This window comes from Podarcis bocagei (assembly GCF_964188305.1).
Source record: "Podarcis bocagei genome assembly, chromosome: 6".
Lineage (NCBI taxonomy): Eukaryota > Metazoa > Chordata > Lepidosauria > Squamata > Lacertidae > Podarcis > Podarcis bocagei.
The window spans coordinates 86,906,998-86,921,087 of NC_138130.1; the positions used below are offsets into that span (position 1 = coordinate 86,906,998).

The 14,090-nt window shown below is 43.7% G+C and overlaps 2 protein-coding genes across 5 annotated transcripts in view; both read left to right on the top strand.

Moving 5' to 3' along the window:
- GUCY1A2 (guanylate cyclase 1 soluble subunit alpha 2) overlaps nt 1-14,090 on the top strand; it is a 503,968-nt gene that overhangs the window by 295,244 nt on the left and 194,634 nt on the right. The gene's annotated exons all lie outside the window — the stretch shown is intronic.
- Nucleotides 244-11,737, top strand: MSANTD4 (Myb/SANT DNA binding domain containing 4 with coiled-coils). Of its 4 annotated transcripts, none has more exons than XM_081199260.1 (3): nt 244-345; nt 9,039-9,527; nt 10,312-11,737. In XM_081199260.1, exons 2-3 carry the CDS (start codon nt 9,066-9,068, stop codon nt 10,885-10,887), a joined length of 1,038 nt encoding a protein of 345 aa, XP_081055386.1. In that variant the 5' UTR covers nt 244-345; nt 9,039-9,065; the 3' UTR covers nt 10,888-11,737. The 4 variants fall into 4 exon arrangements, with proteins under 4 accessions (XP_081055386.1, XP_081055385.1, XP_081055387.1 ...); XM_081199259.1 differs by lacking the exon at nt 244-345 and adding an exon at nt 354-437; XM_081199261.1 differs by lacking the exon at nt 244-345 and adding an exon at nt 486-545.

A 14,090-nucleotide genomic window follows, 5' to 3' on the forward strand; every position in this document is an offset into this window, starting at 1 on the left:
AAAGGCCCGCCGACTTCCCTCCCTCCTCCTCAACCCGCCGCCTCGCCTGCGCCCCCTCACCCGCCCTTTCTCCCTCTCCTCGGAAGGCGCCGCGAAAAGAACCGCCTCTTTTCGTCTCCTCCACCAATGACGGAAGCCATGCTCGTTGACAAGCTGCCGCCGCGACCAATAGGCGGGAGACGGGTCAGAACGCGCGAGAGAGCGAGCGAGCGGGTGGGGGCGTGGCGCTAGGGGCGTGGCGGGCAAAGTTGCGCGAGTTGGGGAAAGGAGGCGGTTGGAACCGTTGGGGAGCGCGAGCGGATGGCGAGCGCGCGGCGCCGTCCAATCGGAGCGCCGCGTGGATGGGTGAGTGACAGGCGGCCTCGCCGGCGGCCGCGGCAGGCGGGTGGGGGTGGGTCAAAAGGCCGGCTGTTCGGAAGGGGGAGCGGTGCGCGCAGGTGAGTCGCTCTTGCGCTGCTGAGGGAAGGAGGGAGGGAGGAAGGAAGGGGAGGAGCCGCGTCCGCCTGTGAGGGAGCGCCGGGGTAGATCCCAGTTCCCTGCCTATGGTGTGTGTGTATGTGGGGGGGAAGCTCGGCTCCTCCGCCTTCTCCTACCCCTGCCTCCGTTCACGCGCCGCCGCTGTTTCCCTCACGGGCTTCCTTCCCCTCTTCCGCCATCGCGTGGCGTGGCCGGGGGGCGCCAGGTGCGCAGCCTCCCCGCGCCGCACCCGCTTTACCGAGGAGAATATTCGCCGACGACGACGCTTCGTAACATCTCCACACGTTCAAATTCAAAGCGGGGTGTGTGTGTGTGTCTTGTGTGAAGGTGAACCGCGGCGGCCCCTCATTTCCCTCGCCCTCCGAAGGAGCCCCGAGGTGGTAGAATGGGCCGCGCCGCTCCTGGTGAGGGATGCTGCCGTCGCTATTGTCGTTGTGTTTTTGCTGTTTTTTTGGATTTAAATCCCCATTCTTCCTACCAGAGCCGTTGGAGTGGTGTGCGACGTGTATAAAACACAGTGGCTGCACCAAGGACTGCCTACTCGAAAGCCAAAGCAACAGCCCCGCTGGAGAGCAAGAGTTCATTTCCTAGGGCAACTGGGGAGGGTTGCCCTCTGATACCTTATCTGCTTCTTTCATCTTCCTGTTCCTCCCCCATATTCCTTTTTTCGAATTATTCCCACATACCTGTTTGTAAACTGCTGCAAGATGGGAAATTGCACAATAGGTTCTGGGCCAAACTGTCACCCACAGTGCTTGTTTTCTCCTTACAATGAGGTGGGTTTTTTTTTAAGGGTGTCCTTTAAAAGTAGATTGAAACTTAGTGGTTGCATCACAAGTTTATGGAGAAAGTTGGCCATTAGGGCTATGCTGAGGTGGCGACTTCCTGATCAACGGCACCCAGAGTTATTTTCAAAACATCCTCCTCTGGGCACCCTGTTCCAATCATACAAATTCTCTCTGTCGCTCAACAACTTTGGCTGGGTGCTTCCCCTAAAAAAAAGGTGGTCAAGTTCCAGCATCTCTTTTTTTATATAGAAAAAAAAGCCACTTTATAAGTGTGATGCAGTCAGCTAACATAGGAAACAGGCAGTGTTGATCTCAGTGGGACTTCTTGAGTGGAGTTAGGATTGTGCTGGACATGATATGAACATATGCTGATCAAAGCCCAGGCGTTGTATGGTGAAGAAGGGTAGTTTGTACAGGATGGTTGTTGTACTTTCTCTTCCCCCTCAGACACATTAAATATATATCATGTGCTTTCCCCATTTGTCTGATCATATTCACAACACAGGATAGTATTGCTGGTCAGTTGTTAGTCAGTGTTCTTCACAACAGTATCAGCTGCAGCCCTTACTACCTCTTCAATCATTTGGAGAGTAAATTAACTCATAGAGAAGAAAAGCCTGCCTGGTTCTGTTTACAAAGAAGTCTGTGTGATGTAGTTAACACTGAAGGTGCATGGACAAGGTGCAGTCCTTTGCCATAATCCACTCCTGAAATCATATGGAACCACTAGATTCTCCTGCCCAGTCAGGCAGTCTCCTGCAGCTGATGACCTTCAGGGCTACATTCCTTTGGGGTAATTTGCTGAGTGGTTTATATGTGGGTAGAGGATAGAGCTGGAGCCCAAAGTAGGCAAGGTACCACACTTCTCTTTCATTGTTAGCCCCATTTACCACCTTCTTGACAGCCATATTAAATGAGGCTAAGAGGTACAGGCTGCTGATCCCTCTTCTAGATGTCTGGAAAAAATAATAATTCAACCTCCAGTTCAATTTACGATTTGACCACGGCAATATCAGATGCAATCCAAAATGGATCCATGAATTACACTCTCCCTAAACCCAAGGTTAAAATCTGGGATTGCCAGACTTCATTGACATCATCAGTTTATTCTCAGGTTTCTATGATGCATCACTCTGTAAGTGTACAGAGGGCACAGGATAAATTATTGGTATTTGCACACTGATCAATAGACTATTGGTAGTGGAAAAAGGTAAACTGAAGATTATGGTTGGATCTTGCAGCATAAACAAGTTGGAAATAAAACTTGTTGATGATATTTAATATTGACAGGTGGAATATACTAGAAAAGGAACACCAGATATATTTACAGAACATTATGTTCTGTATTAGCTGTTGCTACCCGAGAGAGGTGCTGGAATGTTCAGTTTCAGTTTCAGTTTCTGTTAATTGGTTCTCGTGGGAAACTTGCAGATTCTAGCTTCACCAATTAACTCAAGCTGGAGTCAATTTACTCTTGGCAGAAAGCCCAGGTCTGCTTGACCTAGAAACTACTCACTCTGATTGGTTAACGAGCAGCACTCAACTCTGTTATCTAGGGATTGCTAGCACAGTTTGATGTGAGGTGTGTTAGGAGTTAGAAGTGCTGTGTATGGTTATGAGAGAGAGAGAAAGGAAGGAAGGATATATTTTGCTTTTATTTGTATGCAGAAACTCTGCTGGTTTTATTTTTCCTTTTAATAAATCCTGTAAATAGTTATTCTGAGTCTAGCTGACTAGTCATTACCGCCGCGACTAGCTTCCTCGCTGTGCAGGAAAACTCTGCTACGTTTGGGCTAAAGCCAATAGGGCTATGCCTGACACTCCAAAGTTCCATGAGGTTATGGGCATTGTGCTGCCAGCCTGAGTTGCCGTGGTGTCAGCATCAACGGCGTTGGTTCCAGTAGTTCCAGAGGTTGTTGTTCCTGGCTGGTTCCTGACCGTGGTGAGCTGGTGACGCAGTGGACACAAGGACAACAGCTGCAGCGTGTGAGTGCTGGGTACTGTGGTTCCTGTTTTCTCTCTCGGTGGTCGTGAGTAGCTGGTTCCGGGTTCCAGGGACATCGCTCTCAAGATGGCCTCACAACCAGTTCAGATGGCTTTTGAGCGTCTGAATGACTCCAATTACTTGCTGTGGTCGGAACGCATGCAGGCAGTGCTGCAGAGGGATCGTCTCTGGCAAGTGGTGAGTAAGTTTCCTACGAAGCCTGATGATGAAGACCTCGATAAAGACCAAAGAGCAAGGGCCACAATTGTCTTGGGGCTGGAAGATTCCCAGTTGCCGTATGTGAGGGGAATCAAGACAGCTAGAGGTGTGTGGCAAGCACTTAAAGAACTCCATGTGCGTGAGACAGCGGTTTCCAAGCTGTTCATTCGCAAGGCATTGTACAAGGCAATGTTACAGCCTGGGGTTACAATGCAGGAACACCTACACAGTTTACAGTTAAAGTTTTCTGCACTACAGGAAAGAGACTGTGCATTAGACCAGCAGGAGAAGGTGGCTATTATTTTGAGTTCTCTCCCGGAAAGCTGGGATAATTTAGTTTTGTCTCTAGAAGGCATGCAGGAGCATGATTTATCAGTCAGTTACGTTACTGGGCGTTTGATTGAAGAATGGCAGAAGAGGCAAGAAAGGTCGTTGGCTGCAGAGACTTCTACAGGCGGGCGGTTTGGAAGGAGTTCTCATGCCGTGCCAGAGGTGAAGCAAAAGCAGCGTACTGGTGAGGAGTCAGCGTTTGCTGTTAGGCGTTGTTTCCGATGTGGGTCTTCAGCGCATCTAAAACGACAATGTCCGGAGTTGGTCAAGTCTCAGTTGCCGGTGCAGGAGCAGAGACAAGATCAGCAGCAGCAGCAGCAGCGGAAAAAGAACTTCTTCAAACGAAAACAGTCGGCTCAGCTGGTGACCGGCGAGGTCAAGATTGCTGATGAGAAACAAGCGGTCTGGGTGGTCGATTCGGGAGCATCTCGCCACATCGTGAATTCAGATGAATTGTTTGTTTCCAAGAATTCAGCACAGCGCAGCCAGGTGGCTCTAGCAGACGGAAGTACTTCCGGGTTCCAGGGATTTCAGGGGGTGCAGTTTTTGTTCCTTGTCTTCGTGAATGCCTGCAAAATGTACTTTGTGTGCCGTCATTAAGGAGCAATCTGATGTCTGTAGATTGTTTGCTAAAAGCTGGGTTTAAAGTGCATTTTGAAGGAGACAGTTGCATCATTAAGAAGGCTGGTGAGATTTTAGGCACTGCTAAGTCAGAGGGAGGCTTGTTTTGGCTTAAAGCAGGATCTCAAGTTGCAGCAGTAGTCAGTAAATCTCAGCCTGCAGTGAATAACAAAGCTATACATGACAACTGTGTGCACTTATTGCATAGGAAAATGGGGCATGCTTGCTGGAAAAGTGTACTAAAAATGTCTGAATTGGCTGATGGGGGTAATTTAAAGAGTTGTAACAAGTACCTTGATTGTAATGTTTGTAAAAAGGTTAAAACCCACAGAGTCTCTTACCCCAGAAGTGACAGAGTTAGTGAGTCACCGCTACAGCTGGTTCACATGGACGTAATTGGTCCATTTGCTGTAAGCAGGGGTGGATCGCGTTTTTCACTAACAATTGTGGATGACGCCACACGTTATTCTTGGGTTTTTCCCATGAAGAATAAGGGTGACGTGTTCACTAAGTTTAAAGGCTGGGTGGCATCTGTGGAAAGATTTCTGTCCATTAAACTCAAAAGGATACAGACGGACAGAGGTGGCGAATTTATGTCAAATGCCTTTAAAGATTGGTTACAAAAGCGTGGCATTGGGCATAGAAAAACGAACGTTTTTTCCCCAGAGGAGAATGGCGTTGCAGAGCGAAAAAACAGATCTTTACAAGATATGATGTTTGCCATGCTTGATGATGCTGATTTACCCATGTCTTATTGGGGGGAGAGCATGCTCACCGCGTGTTATCTCCAAAATAGGCTCTTTCATCAAACAATAGGTACAACCCCGTACTTTAAATTGTTTCAGAAAAAACCTAAAATTGACCATTTGCATGTGTTTGGATCAAAAGCCTGGGTATTAATTCCGAAACAAATGAGAAAGAAGGGAGATCCTAAGACCAAACAGCTAGTGTTTGTGGGTTACCAGGAGCTGGGAAAAGGTTTCCGCTTTGCTGAAGGGACAAACGGCATTGTGATCTCCAGGAATGCCAGTTTTTGTGAACATAGTGGCTGGGAGAGACTACATGCCAATACTGAGGTTTGGTTTGAACCTTCCCAGGAGCTTCATGACTCTGAAAGTAGACACAGAGAATCAGAGTCTGAGGGGGAGGAAAGTTCAGATAAGAGCTCTCAAGGAAGTGGAGTTAGCCAGAGACCAGTTGCTAAGCAACAAAAGAGAGGTCGTAGTTCTGAGGAGGAAAGTGGGTCAGAAGAAAAATTTTCTCCCAGAAGATCTAAAAGACAAAACAAAGGAGTGCCTCCAGTGCGTTTTTCCCCAGATACTGCAAATGTGTTTAGTGTAAGTGCAGAACCCAAGAGTTTTCAGGAGGTGTTAAAGTTACCAAAAGAGGAGGCAGAGCGCTGGAAACAGGCAATGGAGGAAGAGATGTCCTCTCTGAATGAGCACAAGGTTTTTACACCAGTAGCAGCGCCTGAGGGGGCAAAGATTGTAGGCTGCAGGTGGGTGTACAAACTTAAACCTCTGGTGACAGCAGAGTACAGCTGACAATTGTGTTTATGTACGTGGTACAGGCAGTGATCAAGAGTTTTGTCTGATTTATGTAGATGATGTATTGTATGCCTGTAAAACAGATAAACAAACTAAAAGGTTTGCCAAGCAATTGTCCAGTAAGTTCAAAGTGAAAGACTTAGGCCCGGTTAGGACATATCTAGGGTTGGAAGTGTGCTGGGCCCAAGATGGCAGCTGCCTAATTAGTCAGCAGAACAAAGTTAAACAACTACTGACTACATACAGGATGCAGGATTGCAAAGGGGCAGCGGTGCCTATGGATCCAGGTTTCATAAAAACACTTCACATAGATGAGAGTCCTGAATTTGAACACCCTGATGTATATCACTCTGTAATTGGAAGTTTATTGTATATAGCACAGTGGTCCAGACCTGATATTAGCTATGCAGTAGGCATATTAAGTAGATTGGTCTCAAAACCCACACTAAATGCCTGGAAAGGGGTAAAACAAGTTCTGAGGTATCTCAAACAGACAATTGGCTATATGTTACAATTAAATTCTTCAGAGGACGAAATGTTGAGTTGCTACTGTGATAGTGACTGGGGAAATTTGCCAGATAGAAAATCTGTCACAGGACTAGTTATAATGGTCGGTGGAGCTTTAATCAGCTGGCGGTCACGCAAGCAAGACATTGTAAGTGTGTCATCAACGGAATCAGAGTACGCCGCATTGAGTGAATTGTGCAACGAGGTGATTTATTTCAAGCATTTGTTAACAGATTTAAATGTAAATTGTGGAGAACCAGTACAAGTTTACATTGATAATCAAGCTTGTATAACATTAAGTAAAACAGAGGGTTTCAAATCGCGTTCCAAACATATCTCTGTAAAATACCAAAATGTACGTTGCTGTGTACAAGACAATGTAATCACCTGTACTTATGTGTCAAGTGAAGAAAATGTAGCAGATGTGTTAACTAAACCATTGGCAAAGATAAAGAACAAGCGTATGTGCAAGGGTTTAGGTTTGCTGGAAAAATAATCTCCTACATAGGTGTATTTGGAGTTAATTGTTCAGCAGAATCTGTGAGGGGGTGTTCAGTTTCAGTTTCAGTTTCTGTTAATTGGTTCTCGTGGGAAACTTGCAGATTCTAGCTTCACCAATTAACTCAAGCTGGAGTCAATTTACTCTTGGCAGAAAGCCCAGGTCTGCTTGACCTAGAAACTACTCACTCTGATTGGTTAACGAGCAGCACTCAACTCTGTTATCTAGGGATTGCTAGCACAGTTTGATGTGAGGTGTGTTAGGAGTTAGAAGTGCTGTGTATGGTTATGAGAGAGAGAGAAAGGAAGGAAGGATATATTTTGCTTTTATTTGTATGCAGAAACTCTGCTGGTTTTATTTTTCCTTTTAATAAATCCTGTAAATAGTTATTCTGAGTCTAGCTGACTAGTCATTACCGCCGCGACTAGCTTCCTCGCTGTGCAGGAAAACTCTGCTACGTTTGGGCTAAAGCCAATAGGGCTATGCCTGACACTCCAAAGTTCCATGATGGAATTGCTGTGGACAGCTCCTTGGAAAGATGTAAAGCTTTTACATAATGTGTGTACAGAGTTTTCAGTTTTCTTGGGCTGTTGTAGATCTAGAAAAGGTACTTTTTGGTTTTGAGGAAAGGCTGTGAAGTCAGTCTTTAGTTTTGCAATTAAAGAGAGGATGGACTGAAGAACATGAATGGATAGAAAAAAGATTGAGGCAGCCAAAACTCTGTGCAGTATTCTAAATGCATTTGTGCAAGAGATTTGTATAACAGCATTACATTGGCAGTTTTATTTTCAGTTCCTTTCCTAATGATCCCTAGCATGGAATTTGTCTTTTTCACGGCGGCTGCACAATTGGTCAACATCTTCGAACTATCCACTATGACACAAAGGTCTTGTGATAGAAAATTCATGATAGAAAATGGAATACAAGGAGCTGCATTTGGGGCGGGGGTGTGTGTGTGGAATTCTAAGAAGCTTCAACAGGATGTGGAAATAGCTCATCTCTATATATGCAGCATCTGCCTCTGCTCCTGAAATAACCTCTCTTAATTTCTAAAAATCAAAAGCATGGGTATTTTTTTTGGGGGGGGGGGGAGAAAGCATAACAATACCAGGAGAAAGGTTTTATAAATTTAAAAATAAAAGCTTTTCCCATAGATCATTTGGTCCTTAGCTTTTAAACAGATTTTTCTCCTCAGTGATTGTCAAAATGGGAAAGAGCTTTTGAGAAGCAAACTTGAATTGTACAATCACACAAATGTACACATTTCAGAGCAGGCTATTGCCACATTTGCAACTGGCATATGGAAGTTAAGAACAGCAGAAGAACCTTTCAGGGTAAAGCCAAAGAACCATGTAGTCCAGCATCCTGTTTTCTACAGTGTATCACCAAGTGCTTTTGGGAAGCCCAAAACCAGGTAATGAAGGCAACGGACTTTCCCTACTGTCCCAAAACCAGGTGTTTATATACCACAGCAAATGGTATTTAGAAGTAAGCTACCTGGAAGTTTCCCTTAGCTGTTGTGGTAAATAAGCCATTGATAAACCTATCATTGATATTAACTAATCCCCCTTTAAAGGCATCTAGGCCAGTGAGCATTGCCACATCTTGTGAAACCTGGTGGCTTTTGCATTCTATAAATAAAAACTGGATACCTCAAAGATTCATATTAGACAATTGATTGCCTGATGTCTTTCAAGTACTATCTCTTCTTTATGAATAGCACCCACTAACACTTATTTCGAAGAGAAACCAATAGTATCTTCCATGCTATCTCAATAAATATTATTAAGCAATTGGTTGTCTTGTCTAAACCTCTGAGGTTTCCTCCCCTTTTGTTCCTTTATTGGATGCTTTTATTTTTATTTAATTGAGCTGATTTTAGTTCATTGGTTAAAATTCAGTCTTTGCATATTTCTCGATGGCATTTACTTTCTTGGCTCTTTGCATTTATGAAAGATAAGAGGAAAAGCTGAACTACTGAAACAAGATCTCACTGCAGGAACAAGCTGAATTGCGGGGTGATTGTTAAGGAACATAGCAAATCACTAATCTCTTGTCTGCTACAGGAAGAAGTTCATTGAAAGCTGAAGAAGATGAAACAGCTAAAAAGGAAAAGGAAAAGCAATTTTAGTGTTCAGGAAACTCAAACGCTACTTAAAGAAATCCGAATAAGGAGAGAAGTGCTTTTTTCTAAACAATTAAATACAACCATTAATGAGATGAAGCGGAAGGCTTGGGAGGAAATAGCAGAATGTGTTAATGCTGTTGGTGAAGGAGAGCAAAGGACAGGGACAGAAGTCAAAAGGCGATACCTCGATTGGAGGGCCCTTATGAAACGGAAGCGACTTAATACCAACATAAAGCTTGTGGGTGCTGGCTTTCACCTTCCATCATCTGATTTGGATGATTCTCTCAACGAAGATATTGATGAGAAAATTGGGTTTCCAACTGAAGCTGGTTTTGAATGGCAGAATATTACAGACTTCAGAGAAGCAGGTGGATCATTAACAGAAATAAAAGTGGAAGAAGAGGAGGAGGACCCACAGAGTTTTGAAGTAAGTAGTTCCTGCATGGTAAGTATATTTTATTTGTATGCTTTCCTTCTGTAAAATTTCCTAGCTCAGCTAATGTATAATTTCCAATCCTTAGTGACAACTCACTCTGTTGTCTCCTAGATTTGAAGCGAAATCACCTTTACAGAGCAATACTAAAATAAGGTTACCAGACGTCCCTGTTCCCAGGGACAGTCCCTGGATTTACAAATCAGTCCCCATACAAAATCCATTGAAGTTGAAAAGTGTCCCTGGATTCATTGAAAAAAAATCTGGTAACCTTATACTAAAAGCTGACTGAAGGCCCACTGATGGGTCATTGCAAGCAGTGTAAGTGTCACTCAAAGGCCTGCTGGCAGGATGGCATTTATGGCGTTGGAGCCCCCATGAGGAAAGCTCTGCAGGCATAGACGTTATGCCAACAGTCTTATGCCAGTGGTGAGACCACAAGAGGGCAAGTCAGGGTAGCTAAGGAGCTGCAATATCTTCAGACCTCTTGTCCCTTAGACCTGTCCCTAAAAAGGGCCAGCAAGTTTAGGAAGTAGCAGAACACCACAACGACCCACCCCAAGATAGAATTGCTCTGTCCATTGCTCAGTCTGCACAAAGTTTGGATAACAAACATGTAAGTGAGATCTTAATGTGCTCTTCCAAAGGCTCACAAAAAGCTTAGTCTGAGGGCCTCTCTCAGAAGCTATATAAAGTTTCTGTCTTGCCTTTCCTACAGCTGATAGGTGTATCTTTACCTAGTGCAGAACATCATTAAATTGCTAATTGATTTTCTTAGTTTCCTATTGAGGAAGAAGAGGAGATTCTGTCCTCAGTGTTGCCAGATTCTAAAAAGGAAAGTGACCTTCCTGATTTCACTCACATCGAAGAGTTTGGCAATCTAAGCTCTGCTCAAGCTAGGCTGGCCTATGAAGATTCTCATCTGCTGATTAGCCTTGAAAAACAGAAGCTGGAGTTAGAGAAACAGCGACTGGATATCGAAGCAGAACGCCTGCAAGTGGAGAAGGAGCGCCTGCAGATCGAAAAAGAGCGGTTACGACACATTGACCTGGAGCATGAGAGGCTTCAACTGGAAAAGGAGAGATTACAAATAGAGCGAGAGAAACTGAGGCTTGAGGCTTTGCATGCTGAGAAACCTGTGCTGGAAAATGACCCCATCCAGTCAGAAAAACCTGTCTTGCAACCTCTGGATCTAGAAACTGAAAAACTAAAAATTGAAAAGGAGCGCTTACAGCTCGAGAAGGAGAGGCTGCAGTTCTTGAAGTTTGAATCAGAGAAATTGCAAATCGAAAAAGAACGTTTGCAAGTGGAGAAGGAGCGCCTTCGAATTCAGAGGGAAGGGCACCTGCAATGAACTTGGAGAAACCATGATTAACAATGCTGTGCTTTGTTTGTTCTTACCCCCTTTTTTCTTTTTGAAAGGGTAGCTTGGTTTCAGTAAAAGTGTTGGATAGTCTGGTTGTCAAAGCATTTCACCATCCAAGAGAATCTTGCTTTCCATTGCTTTGATACTGTGATGCTTACATCTTGACAGTACTTCTTTTTCTGTTGCCAGAGTTGAACATTAATGTGTTCAAGTTTAAAAGAAGCTAAGGAATGGTGCTCAGTAAGTCACTGTGCCTGTGTAAATGGAGCTTATGTGTGAAATTGCATTTCAGTGTAAGAGAAGTGTTAAATGTCCTCTTGCATTCTCTGTTGTATAGATTTGCCTCCACATTAAGCATCAAGGCTTAGCTGTATCCTGTCCTTCTTAAGAGTGTTATTCTAAATCCATAGGAGCTTTCAACACAAATTTGCATTTGATCTAAAGGAATGAGATTAAAAGTAGGCCTTATGCTTTACATAGTGTTAACCATGAAAGTAATGCCTTTAAAATGAGGTGTGCTCTTCTCTAGAGAAATGTTGAAAGGTCAGACTTTGAGGCTCTCAGTAGTTTTCCTACTCAACTATGTTTGTTAGTAGAAAAAAGAATAAATGAAGCTTCATGTATGAAAACACAGATTTCACCATTTATTTCCAAGCCAGACTTTAGAACCTCTGGCTTCTGTAGATAGCTTTGGTGGCCCACTTTGACATTGAAGTGTTTGAGCAGAAATATATCTTGTGGGATTTACATAGGTTATTTGTACATGTCAGTTTATTTATATCACTATGTAATTACTTTTATTTTGCAAATAAAGTGTTATTTTTTCTTACTGAAATAAGCGTGTGACTCTACAGTGGAAAGACAATTGGGTGTGTTGCAGATTAATCTATTCCCTGTTAATCAAATCATTTTAAAGAACCAAGGCTTTGAGTCTTGGTAATACAGTGGTGCCCCGCAAGACGAAATTAATTCGTTCCGCAAGTTTTGTCGTCTAACGAATTTTTCGTCTTGCGAATCACAAAATCTCATAGGAATGCATTGAAAATCAATTAATGCATTCCTATGGTCAAAAAAAGTCCAAACAAAGCCAAATTTGGTACAACAACAGTTTATTAACTGCTTTTTAAAGTCACACATACTGTAAAGAGCAGTTCAAAAACTGAAGGGAAAATAAATTAATTTTATAAACAAAACATGTCTTTGTTTTTAGACAAAGGAAACAAAGCCGCGAGACTTTTTCGTCTTGCGAAGCAAGCCCATAGGGAAATTTCGTCTTGCGAGGCAAATCGAAAACGGAAAAACCTTTCGTCTAGCGAGTTTTTTGTCTTGCGAGGCATTCGTCTTGCGAGGTACCACTGTATTGGTAAGTTCATCCACTTCATCTGGCTGGTGCTTGGCCAGTACCAAAACACAAGCAAACCTGCGTAGTTGGTGTGACAGCTGGATGAGGAGTGGCACAGAGGCAGTGTGCTTTTCACTGTTGCTTCTGCCATCTGTATTCCTGGCCTTCAGCTGATGAGTCAGAAACCACTGATTCAAGGTGGGTCACAGCAGGTGCACTGTCATCATGTCAAGAGATTCAGAAATGGGTCTTCAAATAGACATTTGGGTTAAAAGTGGGTCCCAGGTGAAGGCAACAAGAATTGGACTAATCAGTCAAAGTTGTATGTCATAGGTATTACCAAATAAAGTCATACTTCAGTATATGAAGCCACTTATCCTAGTGTTCCCATATGTAACTGAAGTTTTCCAAGTGGCAACAAATTCCGTTAGTTTAGCAATCCTCTTCAAAACCTTAAGATGATGGGCTCTTTTTTTTCTGAGGCAGCTTAGATCTGTGTTGATGGGAGCTCTGGTAGGTGCAACCAACATTAGTTTATTTTGGGTAAGTTTATATCCAAACAAAAAAACCATGACTGCTCACTGGTAACAGGGTGGTGTTAAAGGAATGTAGTACTTCGCTGCTGTCACTGAGCAACGAGAAAGATGTGCCCATACCCTTAGAAGATGAAGATTGCTGGCATGGCGCACAATTGGTGAATGGCAAGCTGCACACACAGGCAACATTTCACCCGTTGTGCACTGAGATGGTGCTACCCTGCCTTCCAGCAACGCATGCTGGAATAGGGGTATAGTGAAAGGGTTCCTCTGCCCCTCGGTTGTTACTTGGTGTGACAGCGTATTACACCACTCCTCCATGAACTACCACTGTTGTCTTGAGTGCCTTTGCTACTCATTGAACTCTCTTTAATTCCTTGAGTAACTGGGCTGTGGTATACTGTGCCTGGTTTCCATTCCCCACCCCACCCTATAATTGTACTACTCAATCATTAGTCAGTTGGATCATAAGGCGTAGAGTTGCCAATTCATTTCATGCTGTGTAATGCAATGCTTTAAAGTCTGTAATTACATTACACAAGGCTTATGATCCATCCTGAGATAGCTTGCTCTTGATGGATAGCACCATCAAGGAAAGCAGAAGAGCTAGAATGAGATGGGGAAAGAGTACAATTTTAATTTGACTCTTCTGTTTAGGAGTTTGAACACTGCTTTTCAGTGGGATAGTTATCTGCTGGATAAGAAGATTAAGGGAATAAGAACTACCAGAGTTTCACACTCTAAAAGTTAATTTAGCAGTTTTAAAGTTCTAGTTAAGAGTGCTGTTAGGTGATCATTTTCACAAATGAAAATCCATGTTTAATAGAAACACAATTCATTCTGTCACAAACAAGCCATATAATCCTAGCTGGGGATCATCATACACTTTCAACCTAATTGCAACAGTCTCCCATTTGGAGTGGTGGTTCAGATAAATAATCTGGCCATGAAGTGGCCATTCAGTGAGGCTTGTGCATAGGCTTCTGGTCCTTTGTAGTAGTTTGGGCATTTCCACTGATGTTTACATTGGAGCTTGCTGATTGCCATTACAGTGGTACCTCAGGTTAAGTACTTAATTCGTTCCAGAGGTCCGTTCTTAACCTGAAACTGTTCTTAACCTGAAGCACCACTTTAGCTAATAGGGCCTCCTGCTGCCGCCAGGCCGCAGGAGCACGATTTCTGTTCTCATCCTGAAGCAAAGTTCTTAACCCGAGGTAATATTTCTGGGTTAGCGGAGTCTGTAACCTGAAGCGTATGTAACCCGAGGTACCACTGTACTTGGTTTTCAAATGAGTGGTACGGGTTGAGTTTAC